The sequence below is a fragment of the Peromyscus maniculatus genome, chromosome 8, assembly GCF_049852395.1.
Source record: "Peromyscus maniculatus bairdii isolate BWxNUB_F1_BW_parent chromosome 8, HU_Pman_BW_mat_3.1, whole genome shotgun sequence".
Taxonomy (NCBI): domain Eukaryota; kingdom Metazoa; phylum Chordata; class Mammalia; order Rodentia; family Cricetidae; genus Peromyscus; species Peromyscus maniculatus.
In genome coordinates this window covers 54,217,793-54,237,162 of record NC_134859.1, presented here as the reverse complement: position 1 = coordinate 54,237,162, position 19,370 = coordinate 54,217,793, and the positions used below count along the sequence as shown (strand labels likewise).

Sequence of the window (19,370 nt, the reverse complement as noted above, 5' to 3'; positions counted from 1 at the left end):
AGGACAAAATCGGTGGAAACCGTTTCGGAAGAGCGCGGAACACTGCTCTTTCCTATCTAGCTGGGTAGTCGTAATCGTCTTCGTTTTGGCTTTTTGAAACAGGTTCTTTGTAGCCAGAGCTGGCCACGAACTCGCGGCAATCCAACCGCTTTAGCCTTCCAAGTACAGGGATGAGCCAACGCCGGCAGCTAAGTTGTTGTTGTTGTTTTCTTTCAGCTAAAATGTCACTTTTAGAAAGCCTTCTCTTAATATCTCAATCGAATGTGTTCTCCAAGAACTTCATATCACACCATCTTGTTTAATTTCCTGTACAGTCCTTATCAGTATCTGTAAAGATTGTTTTCACAGCCTTCAATTGCACAGCCACGAAAATTTTAGGGGGATAGAGAACTTGCAAACTAAGAAGGGAGGGAAGGTGAAGGGAGGCAGAGGGGATGGAGAGAAAGGGAGAATGAAGGGAGGAAGATGGGGAGAAGAGGGAGAAAGGAAACCTTATTTTGAGGTTGCCTGACTCAAAACAAGAGTCAAGGGGGCCAAAAACTGTAGACATTAAGCTCCCTCTGCAGGTCCGGGAGGGTAGGTACCTTAAGAATGACCCCAGCGGACGGTAGGGGGCGCGCGTGTACTTTTCGCCACGGCCGAGAGTGAAGACTACAACTCCCAGAAGCCTCTAGGAATTCTCTAGTACTTGAGGGCTGGGCCCACTCGTTCCTTCCCGCCACACCGCTCAGAGCTTAACCGGGATGCAAAGAGCCAATGGGAAGGTGGCCCGACTCCCGCGAGAGCAAGGCGCACCAGCGGCGCGTAGCGACCCCGGGGGCTTTGCTTTCAGCGTTGGTTTCCCGGTGATTGCCCACGTTTGCGGGGTTCGGCTTACTCTTCCCGGAAGAGGAAGGCAGGCGCGGTGGGTCTGTGCGGTTCTGCGCCCGGATCCCTGGGAGATTTAATGCAGCCTGGCCTCAGCAGCTGGTAGCCGGTGCAACGAGGCTTGCCCGGCCCCTGTCCGTCCTGCTTGCTCTACAGAATGAAGACGTCGGAGGAGCGACTCTTAGCCCCGGACAGCCTCCCTTCTGATCAGGCCCCAACTCCAGTGCCCCAAGGTTCCCCTGTGGATAAAAATACAGACTCTGAACTGGTGCCACCGCCATGCGGTGGAGATGACCAATCCCAGATAGCCACAGACTCTGTGGCTGGCTCGGTTCCGTCCCAGGAGCCGCAACAAGGGGACCCAGTTCCTCTCTCGGCTCCCCTGGAGGAAGAGTCTAATACTCCTGGTGAGTTGAGCCCTCGAATCGAGGAGCAAGAACTTTCTGAAAGTGCGAGCCTTACGGTAGAAGAAACGAATCAGCCTGAGTTGGAGTCAGGAGAAGCCGTGGAAGGTGTGTCTGATGAACCCGGTCCTGTGGACGAGGGAGACACGTAAGTGACTCTGGCATCTGAGGAGCCCGGACGTGTGACCACCACGACAGCCACCTCTCCTCAGCCCCGTTCCAGGCCTTCTTTGCTCTGACGACCCGTTTGTTGTTTCTCCATCTCCCTTCCAGCTTTTGGAACTACAGCTTCTCGCAGGTACCCCGATACCTCAGTGGTTCCTGGTCCGAGTTCAGCACTCGCTCCGAGAACTTCCTGAAAGGTTGTAAGTGGTAAGTGCGGCGGACAGGGAGATGGCCACCTCCAGGATTTCATCTGAACACTCACCTATAGCTGGCCCGTGGTGGTGGGACATTCCTGTAATCTCAACATCTGGGAAACAGAGGGAGGACTGGGGAGTTCGAGTCTCGCCTTGTCCACAGAGCGAGACCCTGTCTTAAAGTAAAAACAAAAACTAGGCTGGACGGTGGTGGCGCACCGCTTTCAATCCCAGCACTTGGGAGGCAGAGGCAGGAGGGTCTCTTGAGTTCACTGGGCAGCCTGGTCTACAGAGTAAGATCCAGGACAGCCAGGGCTACACGGAGAAACACTATCTCAAGGTAAAACAACAACAAAAACCCAGCCCCCAAAAGCCCAGACAAAAAAAATCCCAAACTTACCTGGAGGTGGTTAAGGAGTAATAGAATACTGGTGAGTGTTTTCCTTCCTTTTGCTCTCTCGATCCTTCCTTCCATTTCTAGTACTGTGGATATAGCCTCGGGTGGCCAGCATGCTAGCCTGGACCTCACCACTGAGCTACATCCTAGCCTTTTTTTTTTTTTTTTTTTTTTTAACTTTGAGATAGGGCCTTGCCAAGTGGAACTTGAGATCCTCTGCCTCAGCCTCTCAAGTAGCCGGGGTTGTAGATGTGTGCCACCACTGTCTGCATGAGCTCAAGGTTTACCTAGGACTGGTTGGTGTCTTCTCAAGGGCATATGTTCTAGATAGCCCTAGCCCTACACTTGGAAGTGACAGGTCTGTCCAGTTTTCTAATTTTCCTATATTTTTAGGGCCCCTGACGGTTCCTGTATCTTGACCAATAGTGCTGATAACGTCCTACGGATTTACAACCTGCCCCCAGAACTGTACAGTGAAGGAGAGCCGGTGGAATATGCAGAAATGGTAAGGGGAGGGCCTGACTCCATCCCTTTGCCAGCCCTACACATTAGGGCCCTTCCTGCAAATGAAGACATTGTGTTCATGGGTTACCTGTTTATAGACAGGACATTCCTTCACCATGGATGTCCACATGTATCGTTTTCTGCCTTGAATTCTGAAGTCATTTAAAGAGAAGTCAGTCCCTTTTTTAGTCAGGAGCCTGTTTTCTGTGGTCAAGTCATCGACTTCTGTGACAGTGTGTGTCTAGGTGTTTATTAGATGGTTTTTAACGTGTGCTGGGGAGGCGGCTCAGTTGATACACGCTTGCCTAGCATCTCCCACAGAGCCCATGTTCAAGCTCCCACACTGCATAAACTGGGTGTATTTGGCTAACCCTCGTAATCTCAGCACTCTGGAGGTGGGGGGCAGGAGGATAAGTTCAAGGTCCTCTCAACTGCATAGAAAGTTCTAGGCCACTGTGTTTGGTCTGGGCTCTTAAAAAAGTGAAAGATTGAAGAGTTGGTTGTGTTTTTTGTGTAGTGTGCAAATGGGTATCAGTGAACAAGGTCATTGCACATTAAAACAAATGCTCTAAAAGCCCCGTGCAGGAGATTACTTCAGCCTGGGGGCCTCAGTACAGCCTGGGCAGCATCGTGAGACTCCATATCTGCCTGTTTGCTTTCTCATTCTTTCTCTCCTTTTAAGATTTATTTTTAATTTTTGTTTCTGTTTCTTTTCTTTAAAAATAATTTATTTTGGGGCTGGAGAGATGGCTCAGTGGTTAAGAGCACAGACTGTTCTTCCAAAGGTCCTCCAGAGGTCCTGAGTTCAATTCCCAGCAACCAAATGGTGGCATAAAACAACCTGTGATGAAATCTGGTGCCCTCTTCTGGTCTGCAAGGGCACATGCAGGTAGAATACTATATACATAATAAATAAATTTAAAAAAAAAAAATTTATTTTATGTGCATTGATGTGAAGGTATCAGATACTCTGGAACTGGAGTCACAGACTGTTGTGAGCTGCCATGTGGGTGCTGGGAATTGAAGCTGGGTCCTCTGTAAGAGCAGCCAGTGCTCTTAGCCATCTCTCCAGCCCGTTTCTTGAGACAGAATTTCTCTGTGTAGTTCCAGAACTTGATTTGTAGTCCAGGCTAGCCTCGAACTCACAGAAATCCACCTGCCTCTGCCTCCTGAGTGCTGAGATTAAAGATGTGTGCCACCACTACCCAGCCTTATTTTTAATTTGTGTGTGTGTGTGTGTGTGTGTGTGTGTGTGTGTGTGTGTGTGCGCGCGCGCGCGCACTGGTGCCTTCAGAGCTAAGGAGTGGGGAAAGAAGGTGAATCTTGAAGAAGTAAGAATGGAAGGTTCAGATTGACATACATCAGCTTGGATCAGGATGTCGGGGAGTCTGATCTCGGGCAGTTTATTCCCAACAAATTTAAACACAGTATGACTTGGGAAAAGTTTCCTGGTGTAATACAATCCCTGGGGCACAATTGGAACTTGACTCAGGGTACCTGTCATTTCTTCCTAGAAGGTGTCTTCTTGAGATAGGCTGCCTGTACTAGCTTAAGGGCCTAAGCATGGGTCTGGCCTTATCTTGATCGTACAGAGAGCACAGAGGTCATTTGGGCTATTAGCCATCTCTGGTCCTTGTAGGAGCTTGGGGCAGCCCCTGGCTATACAGATAATGAATGTAAGGGTCATTTAAACTGTAAGGTATCTCTGGTTCTTGTGGGAGGTTAGGGAGCCCCTGGCTGTTAGGGGTCAGTTAGACTATTAGGTGTCTCCAGTTCTGGTTGTAGGAACTTGATATGGCCTGGCCCAACAGATACACAGATGACAGATCACTAGGCTACTAATCACCTCCATTCCCAGCTTTCTGGATAGAGGAACATCCTGTGTGCTTAACATCCCTGGTTTCTCTGGGGATGTGTGGGAGCAAGGACCTTCGTGCTCCCTACACGGAGCCAAGCTGCAGTTACAGGTGGATGTGAGCCATCTGACATTGGTGCTGGGAACCGAACCTGGGTCCTCTCGACCTCTGAGCCATCTTTCCAGCTACCTCTCTGTGTTCTGAGACAGGTCTCATTCTGGTTTCTAACTCATGACGTAGCTGAGGCTAGCCTTGAACCCCTGGATTTCCTCCCTCCTCTTAACCTTTCAGTTGTTGGAACTGCAGGCACGTCTTGTCAAACACAGGGGAGACTTTTTTTTTTTTGAGATTCAAAAATTTTATTTAATGTGTGTGAGTGTTTTGCCTGAATGTATTTCTGTGTTCCACATGCATGCAGTGCCTGCGGAAGCCAGAAGAGGGCATTAGATCCCCTGGGACTAGAGTTACAGACAGTTGTTAGTTGTCATGTGGGTTCTGGGAATTGAACCCCAGCTCCTCTGAAAGAGCAGCCAGTGCTCGTAACTGCTGAGCCGCTCCACCTCCCACCCCACCCCCTTTGAGACAAGATCTTATGTAGAGAAGGCTGGCCTCAAATTCAAAGTAGCTATGTAGCCAAGGATGGCCCCGAATCCCTCATCTGCTGCTCTGCCTGTAGGTGCTGGGGTTGCAGGAATGTATCACCACATTTGCCTGAGGCCTGTCTCTTTAAGAGATAGGAAAATAAATAACTGCTTTGAAGGTGAAAAACAGGAAAAGGAGAGAGTAACCAGGAGATAGCACTTCCGGCTGGGGGTATACCTCTGCTCTCTTGTGTTTACCTAGAATTCGAGGGGCCCTTGGTTCACTTCCCAACACTGCAGAGAACAACAAAACCCTACAGCAGAGTCTGAAGAGTCTCTTGTGAGTGTGAGGCCAGCCTGATCTACAAAGTGTGTTCCAGGCTAGCCAGGGCTACCTAGTAAGACCCTGTCTCAAAACACAAAACCACACAACCTTGCAGAAGCCAGCACTTGAGAAGTACAGGTCAGGGAGGGGCGGATAGAAAAGGAGCAGTTTTGTGTGAGACCTGGAGAGTGATAATGCTAAATGATGTGAACAGACTTCCAGGAAGGGCGACAGACGCACAGAGACCCCGAGCTGGGGAAGCTTTGTGTTCTCAGGATAGAGGGAATGAGTTGTGGGGTGATGGGAAGGCGATGGGCAGCCCTATGATGCGGGGTCCTGTGGGAAGGCCTCTTGGGGTCTATTTGAGAGTTTCAAAACAGTGATGAGTGGACTTTGGGAGAGTGAAAGTGCAAGGGTGACACTGACTGTGCGCGCGGGTGTGGGTGGGTGTGTCTTTCGAGGCAGGGTCTTTTCTTAAAGACTTTAAATTTGTATGTGTATGTGTGTCTGTAACGTGTGTTGGCTACCCTTGGGGGTTAGAAGGGGAGCTGGAGTCACAGTCAGCTCAAACTTCTGTCCTCTGGTGGCACACACCTTTAATCCCAGTCCTCAGGAGTTTGAGGCCAGCCTGGTCTACATAGTGAGTCCTAGGACAGCTAGGGCTACAAAGTGAGACCCTGTCTCTAAAAACAAATCCAACAACAACCACCGCCCACCTCCCCCCAAAAAAAGGGTCCTCTGGAAGAGCAGTGCCTACCTGCTCTTTTTGTTTTGGTTTGGTTTGAGACAAGCTTTCTCTGTGTGGCTCTGGCTACCCTGGGAATCGCTCTAGCCCAGGCTGGTCTCGAACTCACAGAGATCCGTCTGGCTCTGCCTTCCGAGTGCTGGGATTAAAGGCTGAGCCAGCACCGCCCGGCCTCCTGCCTGCTCTTCACTGCTGAGACTTCTCTCCAGCCCCCGAGAGAGGCGGCACCAGTACACAGAAGGAAGAGTCCTGACTAATGGTGCTGAGAGATGGAGCTAGGTGGCTTAGGGGGTGACCACAAAGAACACGAGTGACCCAGACAAGAGTACCTTCGGAGGAGAGGGGGGGCAGAAGTTGGGTAAAACGTGTAAAGGAAAAAGAATGGGCAGTTCTTTGGACTTGTGCTGTGAAAAGGGAGCCAAGAAATGGACCAGTGATAAGAGGGAATGTGGGCCAAGGAGGGGCTTGTTAGGTAGTGGTGTGTCGGGTGACCCAGCAGAGAGGGAGGGATAACAGAGGCTGTCATTTATAAGGACAGGATTTAGCCTGACATACTGGTCCATGGTTTGTGATCCCAGCACCCAGGAGCCTGCCTCGTCTAGTCACATAGTGAGTTCTGGGATGTCTTCCGTTAATAACTAACACCCTGCCCCCCACAACTGACAGGAAAAGATTTCTTTCTGGGCATTGTGTGCACCTGCAGTCCCAGCATTTGGGAGGCTGAGGGAGGAGACTGGGAGTCCAGGGAGACAGGTAATATGCCGAGACCCTGTCTCAAAACCAAGGTCTCTGTGGTCTAACTTGCCGGCCTGAGTGCTGGCCTGTGCACACAGGCCCTGGGTTTGACTCCCAGCACTGTCAGGCAGACAGTGCCTTCTCTCCTCACAGTTTCAGAGGCCGGGAAGTCTAAGGTGAGGCATCACGTAGCAGGACTGTGGAACAGTCTCTCCCACCGCCATGCCCCTGTCGAACCCTACCACTAAGCTAAACTGCCAGCCTCTTCCTTGAACTGTATATAGCCACAGTCTTATCAGGGGACCCCAAACTCATGACCTTATTTAATCCTATTTCTTTTTCGTTCTTTTTTTTTTTTTTTTTTTTTTTGAGACAGGGTCTTACTATGTGGCCTTTGCTGGCGTGAAACTCTATGTAGACCATGTAATGTGTATGGATGTTTTGCCTGTATGTGTCTATATACCACGTGTGCCTGGTGCCTGTGTGCACCAGAAGAGGGCATTGGAACTGGTTACAGATGGCTGTGATCTGCCATGTGGGTACTGGAAATCCAACCTAGGCCCTCTAGAAGAGCAGACAGTGCTCTTGATCAACAAGCCATCTCTGTAGCTCCTTTTTATGTTTTTGAGATAGGGTCTTACTATGGGACCCTGGCTGGAACTCACTATGTAGACCAAACTGGCCTCGGACTCACAGAGATGGTCCTGTGTCTGCTACCGATTGTCACCTTCCCCTGCCTCAGCCCCCACGTAAGGTCATATCCCTAGACTGTCCTTGAACTTCATAAATAGCTGAGGATGACCTTGAACTCCTGATCCTGCTTGTAAATGTGGGTTTAAAAAACAAAATGAAACCAAACAACAAAAAAAAAAAAACATTTGTGGGAGCTGGAGAGATGGCCCATCAGTTAAGAGCACTGGCTGCTCTTCCAGAGAACCCGGGTGTAGCATGAATCTTAAGGAGTCTTATTAATAAAATCAAACCTGAAGCCAGGTTTTGGGGTGAATGCTGGAAGATCAGAGAAACAGAACAAGCCACAGCTACCTCACCTTGCCAATTCCTCAGCTGAACTGCTGTTAAAAACCTAAAAGCTTAACCAGCCTAGTTCCTGGTTTTCATGCCTTACATACCTTTCTGTTTTCTGCCATCACTTCCTGGGATGTATGTATGTATAGCAAGTTCCAGGTCAGCCAGGGCTGCACAGGGAGACTCGCCTCCAAAAATGTCGGGGAGAAGGAGTAGCTAGATTGATACCAAGAGTTGCAGGGTACGAAGAGGGCTGGGATTTATCCAGTCGGTGGTGTTCACCTGGCACACAAAGCCCTGGGTTTGATCCCTAGTATTTCTTTTCTTTTCTTTTTTTTTTAAATAATTTATTTATTTATTTATTTATTTTTTGGTTTTTCGAGACAGGGTTTCTCTGCGTAGCTTTTTGCCTTTCCTGGAACTCACTTGGTAGCCCAAGCTGGCCTCGGACTCACAGAGATCCGCCTGCCTCTGCCTCCCGAGTGCTGGGATTAAAGGTGTGCGCCACCACCGCCCGGCTTATTTATTTATTTTTTAACAATTTATTTATTATGTATACAGTGTTCTGTGTGCATGTATCCCTGCAGGCCAGAAGAGGGCACCAGACCTCATTATAGATGGTTGTGAGCCATCATGTGGTTGCTGGGAATTGAACTCAGGACCTCTGGAGGAACAGCCAGTGTTCTTAACCTCTAAGCCATCTCTCCAGCCTGATCCCTAGTATTTCATAAAATGGATGTGGTGGGCCATACCTGGAACCCAGCATTAGGGAGATGGAGGCAGGGCGATAAGAAGTTCAAGTTCACCCTTGTCTAAGTAGTGAGTTTGAGGCCAACCTCTGGTTCAAAAATAAAAATGAAAACAAAAACAAAACCCAGGAAGGCTGAGTATGTGATGAAAAGGGGCACGTAGGGACTCCTGGGGCCCAGAGAAGTCAAAGACAAGGTGACATCACCCTGCACACACTGGCCTTGAAGTATATACGGAGGAGGGGAGTGTGGGCCGGAAATCCATCTCGGCTCGAGGGCACGGGAAGCCAGGGCTAGGCAAGTTCTGGAGGGTGAAGGGGTTCCAAGAAGATAAAAGTAGGGGTGACTTTAGATCCTAGAGTATAAATGTTGGGAGGCCTGGGGCTGGAGAGATGGCTCAGAGGTTAAGAGCACTGACTGCTCTTCCAGAGGTCCTGAGTTCAATTCCCAGCAACCATGTGGTGGCTCACAGCTGTCTATAATTTGATCTGGTGCCCTCTTCTGGCCTGCAGGCAGAACACTATATACATAATAAATAAATTTTAAAAAATCGCAAGTCCTTAGCTAAGTAAGGATTTGGGGGAGCTGACAGGCCTTAACGTAAGGCAGATTGGGGTATGTGGAATAGTGTGTGTGTCAAGGTAATGCTAGGTAAGCCAGAAGGCTGAGGCTTCTCTAGTGCCTGAGGCTAATGGATATGTTTGTGCTTGTTACTGTGTTGTTGTTGTTGTTTTTATTCATTTACTTTTTGTATGGTTGTTTTTCAAGACAAGGTTTCTCTGTGTAGCCATGGCTGTCCTGGAACTCACTCTGTAGACCAGGCTGGCCTCGAACTCACAGAGATCCGCCTGGCTCTGCCTCCCGAGTGCTGGGATTAAAGGCGTGCACCACCACGCCTGGCTTTTTTATTTATTTATTCATTTATTTTTTGTTGACGTTATGTGTATCTCTGTCTGTCTGCGCATGTGAGTGCAGTGCCCACAGAGGCCAGGAGAGGGTGTTGGATCCCTGGGGGCTGGACTTACAGGGAGTTGTGAGCTGCCTGACGGGGACAGGACCGGAGCTCAGGTCTTCTGCAAGAGAGCAGCAGTACGTGCTCTTAACTACTCAACCATCCACCTGCCCCGTGGGGTTTTTGTTTCTTTGTTCTGAGGGCAGTCTCTGTATCTCTGGCTGGCCTGGAACTTACTATGTACCAGACCAGGCAGAGGTGTCAGTCAGGTGGTGATCCTGTTTGGCCTCAACGTGTGCTGAGATTGCAATGTGTGCGGCATCTTGACAGGCTAATGTTTCTGTGAGTCTTGATGGATTCCAGAAAGAAGGGTGGCCTGGTGCTCAGTGGCTGCCTAGATCAGAGGCTGCAGATCTGTGAGTTCTGGAAGACGGTAAAAAGCCCTGGTTCCCAGACAGACACTGGGGTGTCTCAAGACCAGGGGCTACGGTGTATTAGAGAGGTAGCCTGTGGTGGGGATGGGTAGCAGACCCTGGGACTGGAGGGGCTCGGTTATGGAGAAACAAGGAAGGATGCTGAGGTGTGGTTATTTTTTTCATTGCTGTGACAGTGTCTTACAGAGCATCTGAAGGAAGAGTTACTTTTGGTCCCAGTTTGAGGGTACAGCCCATCATTGCAGGGAGGTCATGGTCGTAGTCCCCTGTCCTCAGTCAGGAAGCAGAGCGGTGTAGAAAGCTGGTCCTCCATCCACTTTTGTCCTTTTTATTCAGGCCAGGAGGACCCAAGCCCATAGAGTGGGGCCTCTCACATTTAGGGTGGGTCCTGCCACATCAGGTAATCCAGTCCAGAAGTTCCCTCACAGATGTGACAGGTTTATCTCATAGGTTGTTCTAGGTCTTGGCAGGTTATAATGATCAGCATTCACCATCACAGTAGAGACCTGTGATGTGCCGGCCTGGTAACCTGAGTTGGACCCCCAGAATTCACATAAAGATGGAAGGAGCGAACCAGCCCCACAAATTTGTCCCCTGACTGCCATGTGTGCATGTGACATGTGCCTGCACTCACACACAATAATAAATGTTGAAAAATATCAGCCATCACAACTCACTGGGAATGTAGCTCCACGGCAGAGTGCTTGTCTAGCATGCTTGAGACCTTACGTACACACATACAGAGACGGGAAGGAGGGAGAATATGAGAGAAGAAGATCCTAGTGTGGTAGCTCAGATCTCAGTACTTGGGAGGCTGGGGCAGAAGGATCAGTGTGAGTTCAAGGCCAGCCTGGGCTATGTAGTTAGCTTTAGGCCATTCTGAGCTGTACAACCAGACCTTGCCTCAAAACAAAGAGAAAGCCATCATTGCCTGCCACTAGACAAAAATCAGCACCTGAAACTTACTTCCATTGTTTCTGAAAGCCGTGTCCAAGTGTGGGAGTTGTTTATGTGTTTGTAACCCTGAAGTCCATGGTTTTGTTTCCTGCTTTCTCCTTTTCAGCAATTATATCTAAATGTTTTTCACAGTGGTCCAGGCTTCCTAGTTCCTGTGTCTAATGGTGCGTGTTGAGTGCTTTTGATAGGTTTTGTTTAAAAAACAAAACAAAAATCTTTTCTTCCCTTTGGACATTTGCGTTTCTAGGATTTTAGTAGCATGTATTATTCGTCTGATAGCCAGTTGGGTGTGGTGGCCGATGCCTGTGCAGTCTAAGCATTCAGGAAGGCTGAGGCAGGAGGATTGAGAGGTCAGAGTGCCCTGGCCTGCACAGCAGCTATTTCCAGATAAACAGTTGAGTGGACATCTGCACATGCTTTAAGTAAGTGGGTCTTTTCCCTTCCTTTCCCTTCCATTTCAGGAAAGCCCCCCTGCTTTCCTCTCCTCTTCCCCGTCTCTGTTTGTTCTCTGTGGGTGTTTGTTTTGTTTTTGAGACAGGATCTCACTTTGTAACACTGGCTGGCCTAGAACTCAAAGACGGGCCTGCCTCTGCCTGCTTAGAGTTGGGATTGGAGACAAGATCTGTCACACCCAGCCGAGAAGCAGAGTCAGGTTTTTACAGGAAATTGTATGCGTAAGAAATACCTCAGCTCCAACAGTCTGTGCGTGCGGACTTACGTCTCTATAGATATTTCTCCATATATTAGTGGTTTGTGATACAGGGAATTGTTTTCAAAAATTTCTTATGCCATTTTTTTTCTTGCTTTTAGCCGTAGGTGGGTGAACATGTTCTATCGCAACCTCACTCCTTAAGTATTCTCTCTGGCTTCTCCCCCCACTCCAGTTTTGGGGTTCACACCCCTGGTTTCATACATGTTTGTTAGGGCAGAGCTATATCTTCACCTCCTCCCCCCTTTTTTTCAGACTGAGTCTTAGTATCCCAAACTGACCTTGAACTTGTGACCTTCCTGCCTCAGCCTCCCAAGTGTGGAGTTACAGATGTGTGCCGTTAGTTCTAGCTAAGTGTTCTCACTTTTCCTGTCTGAGAGCTCAGTGTTTGAAAACGGATGAAATCCATGGAACTAGGATGTAGCATGCTTGCCTAGTGTATGAAGACAGTTGTGGATGTAGTCGGTCTTCTGTCCATGCTTCTGGCATCTGTACAACTGCAGGTCCAAAATATTTGATAAAAACAGAGAGTCTGGCCAGCCTGGTCTACAGAGGGAGATCCAGGACAGGCACCAAAACTATACGGAGAAACCCTGTCTCAAAAAACCACCACCATCACCACCAACAACAAAAAATCAGGGAGTCTGGTTGGGGTTTGGGGGAATCAGCGGCCAGGATGTAAAATAAATAGATGAGTTAAAAGCCAAACAAACCAGGGAGTCTGTACTGGCATGTTCGGGGCTTTTCTTCCCTTGTTATTACATTTCCTGGACCATACAGTATAGCAACTCTCATGTGACATTTACACTAATTAGTAATTAAAAGTAACCTAGAGATTGAAGCATCTGAGAGGGTATATATAAGTCTTCTGCAGATACCACAGCCCTTCATATAATCTGTGAGACTGACCATCAACAGATGTTGGTATGTTGTGGGGGAGTGTCCTGGAATCGAGGCTCCTTGAGAACTGAGAGATGACTGCATTCCTCCTCCCTATGTGGTCTCCCTCTTACCTTCTCCATCTCTTCACAACTTTCTAGAACTGGCTCCCCAACCTGTTTCCTGACCTGTGTCCCTGTTGTCATACCATGTGGTTCTTGGTACCACTCTGGCCCTCTCTGGGGACTTCGCATCTTTCACACCCTTCTCGGATTGGGGGCGGGGGTGTCCTCACCCCCAGTGCCAGAGCTAGGCTGTTGCTCCTTTATCTTCGCAGTCTTTTCTGATGACTTCTGCGGAGGTTGGCGCCTCATAGCCTGGCTGTGTCTCCTCAGTCCTCCTCATCTTTGTGGCCTCAGCTCTCCAAGCCAGAAGCCTGGGTCTCATCCTGTGACCTTCCTGACTCCCCACATCACTGAAAACAGCCCTCATGAAGCCTGTCTGACCTCTAATCACCCACTTCACACCTTTGACTGTAACTCGGGGTCTGATTATTTTGGGGTCTGCAACAGTGTGCTGTCTGCGCTTGCTCGTGGAAACATTACTTCCTGGGGCTGGAGAGGTTGCGGGGCGCTTAAGAGCACTTGTTGATCTGGCAGAGGACCTAGGTTCAGGACTCAGCACCCACACAGTGGCTCCTAACCCCTGTAACTCCAGTCCCAGGGGATCTGACACCCTCTCCTGACCTCTGAGGGCACTAGGCACACATGTGTACACACATACACGCAGGCAAAACACTCATACGTGTAAAATGACAGGAAACAGACGAGTAAATCTTTTGCCTGTGATCTTGCCCTGGATGTTGAGAGGACAGAGGTGAGCAGGGAGACCCACTCTGCCGCTGTTAGAAACAGTGAAGCTGGGCGGTGGTGGTGCACGCCTTTAATCCCAGCACTCGGGAGGCAGAGGCAGGTGCATCTCTGTGAGTTCGAGGCCAGCCTGGTCTACAAAGCGAGTCCCAGGAAAGGCGCAAAGCTACACAGAGAAACCCTGTCTCGAAAAACCAAAAAAAAAAAAAAAAAAAAAAAAAAGAGAAAAAAAAAACAGTGAGGACCATCTACGGCTTGGGGACGTGGAGGGTGCAGGGGTAAAGACAGCTTCTCGGAGGAGGGAGCACCTAGGACCTGGGGTGATATATGTTCTACCGGGGCCGGGGGTACAGGGGAGAGGAAGAGATAATATTCCAAACAGACTAGTTCCGGAAAGCCTATGGCTGAGAATGGATGGAGTTGCTATGGGGCCTGAGAATCCAAGTGGTGGACATTGTGATTTTTAAGGAAGTGGGTAGAGATGAGCCTTGAAGGTTGAGTTGCAGGTAAGGACAGTTAATGGAAATCTTCATAAGGAAAAGGGCTACATGGAGCCTCTAAAATACTTTAGCAGGAGAATGAGACTGTAGAATCCCAGCTTGCGAAGGTCTGGGCTCCAGGGTGGAGCATGGATGGGTGGGTGTGAGCAGTGGGGGGGGGGGGGGAGGTCTGGAGGACACTCAGGATGTCGCAGAGGTGCTGGCAAGGAGGCAGTGACTTGTGATGCACTGCCAGGAGGAGGGGGAGTGGAGGAGACAGATTCCAGGGTTGGGCCGGACCAGGAGTAGAAAGGATGACGGCTGAGGATGGGGTTTTGGCCTGGTTTGCTTTTCTGCTGCTGATTAGAGGCCGAAGATCAACACTGCCTACGTCCTGGCTGTTCCCAGGCTCGTGGTCAGCCATCTTGTACAGTCTAGGCTCACCTGCCGAGGGAGGGCGCCACCTCCAGTCAGCTGGACCCTCCCACATCACCCAGCATCCGGAGAATGCCCCCCTGACAGTCTGACCCATGTAATCCCTCGACTGAGGGTCCTCTCCCTCGGTGCCTCCAGATTTCTGTCAGGTGGACAGCTGAAGCTCCCGTGACTCACTCCTGCACAGACCAGACTTCCAAACCGGCGTGGGGCCCGGGGGCAGCAAGCAGGCGCTGGTCCCTTGCAGATCAGAGTCTGAGGTGCCTGTGGGATCTCAATGAGCTGTCCCCCGGTAGTCAGCTGTGGGATTCAGGCTGGTGGGGTAGAAAATGAAGTCAGGGTTGGGTGGTGTCAACACATAGCTTACAAAGGGTTGGTGTCCAAACTGTTTAAATGTTCTACACATTGTGAAGAAGAGGACAACTCAGTAGGAAAAAAGGGCAGAATTTAGGAAACGATGTGCCTGCATACAGAGAGACTTGAGCCACATGTGGTGGTGCGTGTCTGTAAATCCAGACTTTGGGAAAGAGAGACACAGCAGTTCAGGGTCAACCTTGAGAGCTGCGGGGCGAGTCTGCGGCTAGCCTGGACTAAAGGAAACCCTGTGTCAAGTGAAAACTCAAAAACAACAGAGCAGACGGTCCTACCTTCACTTCACAACTCGACCGTGTGGTTGGGAACACCAAGTTAGGCCATAACAAACCCCATTTCACAGCCGGCAAACAGAAACCTTTCGGGCAGGCCCGGGTGGTACCTGCCTGTGATCCCACCACTTCAGAGGCTGAGGCGAACGATGCCCAGCCTCCAGCTTGCCAGGCGTCAGTGTTTTCCACGCACTCAGCCCCGCCTACTCCTGGCAGCAGCATCCGAAAGTGCCTGGCGTTCTTTTACCTTCCTGGCATGGACCGTTTTCTTTTTGTTTTCGGAGTGGTGAGGATCCAAGCCAGGGCTTTGAGCCACACTCCAGCACGCTGTCAGAATTACTTTGTTTTTTACTGCTGTTGTTTCATTAGCTTAGCGTGAGCGTAGGTGTGGGTGCAGGTGGCTATGACCTCGCGGAAATCAGGTGACAGATCTGTGTTCTCCTCTTCCGTCTTTACCTGGGTTCCAGAGATCCAACCACGGTTGCCAGGTTCACACAGCACACACCTTTGTCCACTGACCATTCAACCCCCTACCGTTTCCTTTGTTTCTTTGCTTGCTTTTGGGAGACAGGTTTTCGAGTAGCCCTGGCGGGCCTTGAACTCCTCATCCTCCTGCCTCTGTGCCTCTGCAGTACTGACATTCCAGGATCCCAGTCCAGGGTTTTGTGAGTGCTCGGCAAACACCCTACCAGTCAGCCATGACCCTTTTGTGTTTCAGTTTAAGTATTGCAGGTTGGCCTTGAACTCACAGCCACTCCTGTCTCAGTTCAAGTGCTGGGGTTACAGGCAAGAGACACCACACTCGACTTTATTTTCTTCAACTGGATAGAAAGTCTGTAGGCGTTTGCTTGTTTGTGTTAGTAAAGATTGAACCCGGGGCTCACGCCTGCCAGGCTAGTGTTCTCCCACTGACGTACGTCCACAGCCCTTATTCCGCTGTTTAAGTGTGTGTACGTTTGGCTGGGAATGCACTTGGCAGAGCACTTGTATCTCATGCATCCAGCCCTGGGTTCCTTCCCCAGCAGGACATGAGCAGGGTGTGATGGCCTTCCCCCCCTGGAGGTGGGAGCAGGAAGATCAGAAATTCAAGGCCAATCTGGGATCTGGGAAACTGTCTGGGGGGCAAACACCTAAGGTGACTGTGCAGGTAGAGATCTGAGTTAGATTTCTAGGACCCCCGTGTGGGAAAGAGAGAACCTGTTCACTTCCCGTTGTCCTCTGACTCACACGTGTGCAGTGTGATATGTGAGCATCCACATAGACAGTATTTTAAGAGGTCTCTGCAGTTTGGGACTTTGTTTTTGCATTGCTGGGGATCAGACTCAGGGCCTTGCAAATGGTAGGCAATCAACGTTGCCACTGAGCTCAGTCCCTAAGGCCTGGCAATCTTTTTAAAGGGTAGAGGAGCAGAGAACCAGGTTGGTTCTTTGTCTCGAGATTAGGGTATTACTTGTGTCTTCTGTAAGTGTTTAAAAAAATTATGGCCCGGAGGTGGTGGCGCACGCCTCTAATCCCAGCAAGCACTTGGGAGGCAGGTAGGTAGATCTCTGAGTTCGAGGCCAGCCTGGTCTACAGGGAGAGTTCTAGGACAGCCAGGGCTACACAAAAAAGTCTTGTCTTGAAAAACAAAGATTATGAATCTCCACTGCATTCGGTGGCCCGAGTCTGACATCGGAGCTGGGGTGAAATGCTTGAACAGGAAAGACTGTTCTTTATGCCCGTCTGCTTCCTTCTCTCTGGTTAGTGTCCCAACACCCGCTGGGGGGGAGGGGGGCACATGTTTTTTTTTTTTTTTTTTTTTTTTTTTTTTTGCCTGTTTTCCCCTGCCAGTAACCCCAGCATTCCCACATCTGTGTCCAGGTTCCTGTCCTTCGAATGGTGGAGGGTGACACCATCTATGATTACTGCTGGTATTCTCTGATGTCCTCCAGCCAGCCAGACACCTCCTAGTAAGTGATAAGTGACGACCTTCGCCGTGCCCTTCAGCACGTGTTCCCCGTCATCTCCTCCCCCAGCCCACACACCCAGTTTCAAGGAGGCCGCTTCTTAGCCTGCCAGGGCTCCTAGGAGGGTGGGAGAGGGTGCTCAGTGTGCCCCTGTGATGGAAGCGGGGAAGGCCGGACACCTGGCTTCCTCCCCTTCCTCTGGCAGTCAGTGCCAGGCCTCAGCCTCTCCGTGTTTCTCTCAGTGTGGCCAGCAGCAGCCGGGAGAACCCAATTCACATCTGGGATGCATTCACTGGAGAACTCCGGGCTTCCTTTCGCGCGTATAACCACCTGGTACTGACTTCCCAGTCCGGCCCCTGTGCTCACTGGGGCCTGGCCCTCCCTTTTGGAAGACAGACGAAGCTTTGCAGGCCTGTCTCCAGCCCTCTCCTGCCCCTAGGACGAGCTGACAGCCGCCCACTCGCTCTGCTTCTCCCCGGATGGTTCCCAGCTCTTCTGTGGCTTCAACCGGACCGTGCGTGTCTTCTCCACATCCAGGCCTGGTAGAGACTGCGAGGTGCGAACCACATTTGGTAAGCCTCCAAGGGGCGGGAGATGAAAGCGTAGCACCCATGACGGGGCTCTGAGTGATCTGGGGCCACCTCTGGGCTCTCTCCCTAGGTTGATGAGAAAGCTGGGTTAACTCCTGACCCGTTCATGCTGGTCAGATGTACTTTGTGGTCTATCAAAACCTTTCAGTGCCTGGGACTGAACCCAGGGTCTTGTGTTAGCAAGCCCTGTACCACCGAACTTATAAAATGGAAGGTGAAGGGGGTTTCGTTTCCTGTAGGCCAGTACCTCTCCATCACTTCCAGAAAAAACTGGGCTGTGATTGGGAGAGGGAGACTAGGTTCTTTAGGGGAACTGAATGAGCTGGGAAGCATCAGAGAACTTCAAATTGCTTGAGATAAACAGGGTGGGGACTGAGTCCCTGCATGTCAGTCCTGGGCAGGGTACAGAGGTCCGAGGCTGGTTACTGTGCTAATTGTCCTCTTGTTTCCTCTCCAGCAAAAAAGCAGGGCCAGAGTGGCATTATCTCCTGTATAGCCTTTAGTCCGGCCCAGGCCCTTTACGCCTGTGGCTCCTATGGCCGTACCCTAGGCCTGTATGCCTGGGATGACGGTTCTCCTCTCGCCTTGCTGGGAGGCCACCAAGGGGGTGTCACCCACCTTTGCTTTCATCCCGATGGCAACCTCTTCTTCTCAGGAGCCCGAAAGGTACCGGTCGGAGCCTAAAGCTTGTGTGTAGCCAAGGGTGGGGGTGTCCTTTGTAATGTGTTGAGACCAGGTTTGAGGGGGCTGAGGTGGAGGCAGGCAGGGGAGAGGGAGGGAGGGAGAAGGAGGGGTGGGAACACTTCAGACCCCCGTTCTTGTCTTCAGGATGCTGAGCTCTTGTGCTGGGATCTCCGGCAGCCTGGCCACCTCCTGTGGTCTTTGAGTCGGGAAGTGACCACCAATCAGCGCATCTACTTTGATCTGGACCCGTAAGTGGCTGCGGCCCCTTCCAGGTTGCAGACGTCAGAGTCGGGCTGCATCCTAGGCCCCTGGGTAGGAATGGCCTCTGCCCCCAGAGTGACGCTGCCGGTCTGTCCACAAGTTTCCCTTCATTGCCAGGAGCGGGCAGTTCCTGGTGAGTGGCAACACCAATGGAGTCGTCTCCGTGTGGGACATCCGTGGAGCTTTCACCGACAGCACGCTGGAACCTGTGGTGACGTTTCTGCCCCAGAAGGACTGCACCAATGGAGTGAGGTCACTAAAGGAAGGGGCTTGGGGCTGGGCTTGGGGAGGAAGGTGGACCCCCCACACACCATCCCGACCTGGGTGCTGACGGACTGCCCTCTCCTCCAGCCTCCACCCCAGCTTGCCTCTACTAGCTACGGCTTCCGGCCAGCGTGTGTTTCCAGAGCCCACCAATAGTGGGGATGAAGGCGAGCCGGAGCTGGATCTTCCCCTGCTCTCCCTGTGCCACGCCCATCCCGAATGGCGGCTTCAGCTCTGGTGGTGTGGAGGGGGACCGGACCCCATTGGCCCTGATGACCACCAAGATGAGAAGGGACAAGGACGGACAGAGGGCTGTGGGGATGAGTGAATATAAAGATTTTGTATGATACTGGAGTCATCGTGTGTGTCTGGGGTGGCAGGTGGCTGGTGGGAGTGTGGTGGGGGGCGTTCGTGGGTTCCTTTGTCCAGCATCTGTGGGGTCTGGCGTATTGTTCCCAAAACCAGGGGTTGAGAGGTGGGACCAGGCAGGAGCCAATGAAGTGCTGAGCATGGTGTGAAGTCAAGCAGGTGGGGGTGGGGCCTCTTGCCATTGACTAGATGGTTGCTAGGCAACTTGGTAAACTGAGGAGCAAACCTGTTTGAAATCTCACTCCTGAGGTGGCTGCATGAGGGGTCAGGGGGAGCTGGCCTGAGCCTGGGTGGCAGGAGCTCGGTGGTGGCAGACTGTTGAGTGTGACTGTGGGAGACTAAGCAGACAG

General features: G+C 50.9%; 1 protein-coding gene across 1 annotated transcript; it reads left to right on the top strand.

Moving 5' to 3' along the window:
• Nucleotides 1-579: 579 nt before the first annotated feature.
• On the top strand, nt 580-19,005 carry Wrap53 (WD repeat containing antisense to TP53). Its single transcript, XM_006973449.4, has 10 exons — nt 580-1,419; nt 1,545-1,643; nt 2,421-2,532; nt 16,767-16,855; nt 17,095-17,185; nt 17,292-17,424; nt 17,900-18,108; nt 18,271-18,374; nt 18,505-18,639; nt 18,739-19,005. Exons 1-10 carry the CDS (start codon nt 1,025-1,027, stop codon nt 18,977-18,979), a joined length of 1,608 nt encoding a protein of 535 aa, XP_006973511.1. The 5' UTR covers nt 580-1,024; the 3' UTR covers nt 18,980-19,005.
• Nucleotides 19,006-19,370: the final 365 nt, after the last annotated feature.

What these genes read in the sequence shown, in the direction of transcription:
- Wrap53 (XM_006973449.4), top strand. Translation starts at nt 1,025, where the DNA reads ATGAAGACGTCGGAGGAGCGACTCTTAGCCCCGGACAGCCTCCCTTCT. An exon ending in TTCCTGAAAGGTTGTAAGTG is followed by an intron (nt 1,644 to 2,420) that starts GTAAGTGCGGCG and finishes CTATATTTTTAG; the next exon opens with GGCCCCTGACGGTTCCTGTA. An exon ending in AGCCAGCCAGACACCTCCTA is followed by an intron (nt 16,856 to 17,094) that starts GTAAGTGATAAG and finishes TGTTTCTCTCAG; the next exon opens with TGTGGCCAGCAGCAGCCGGG.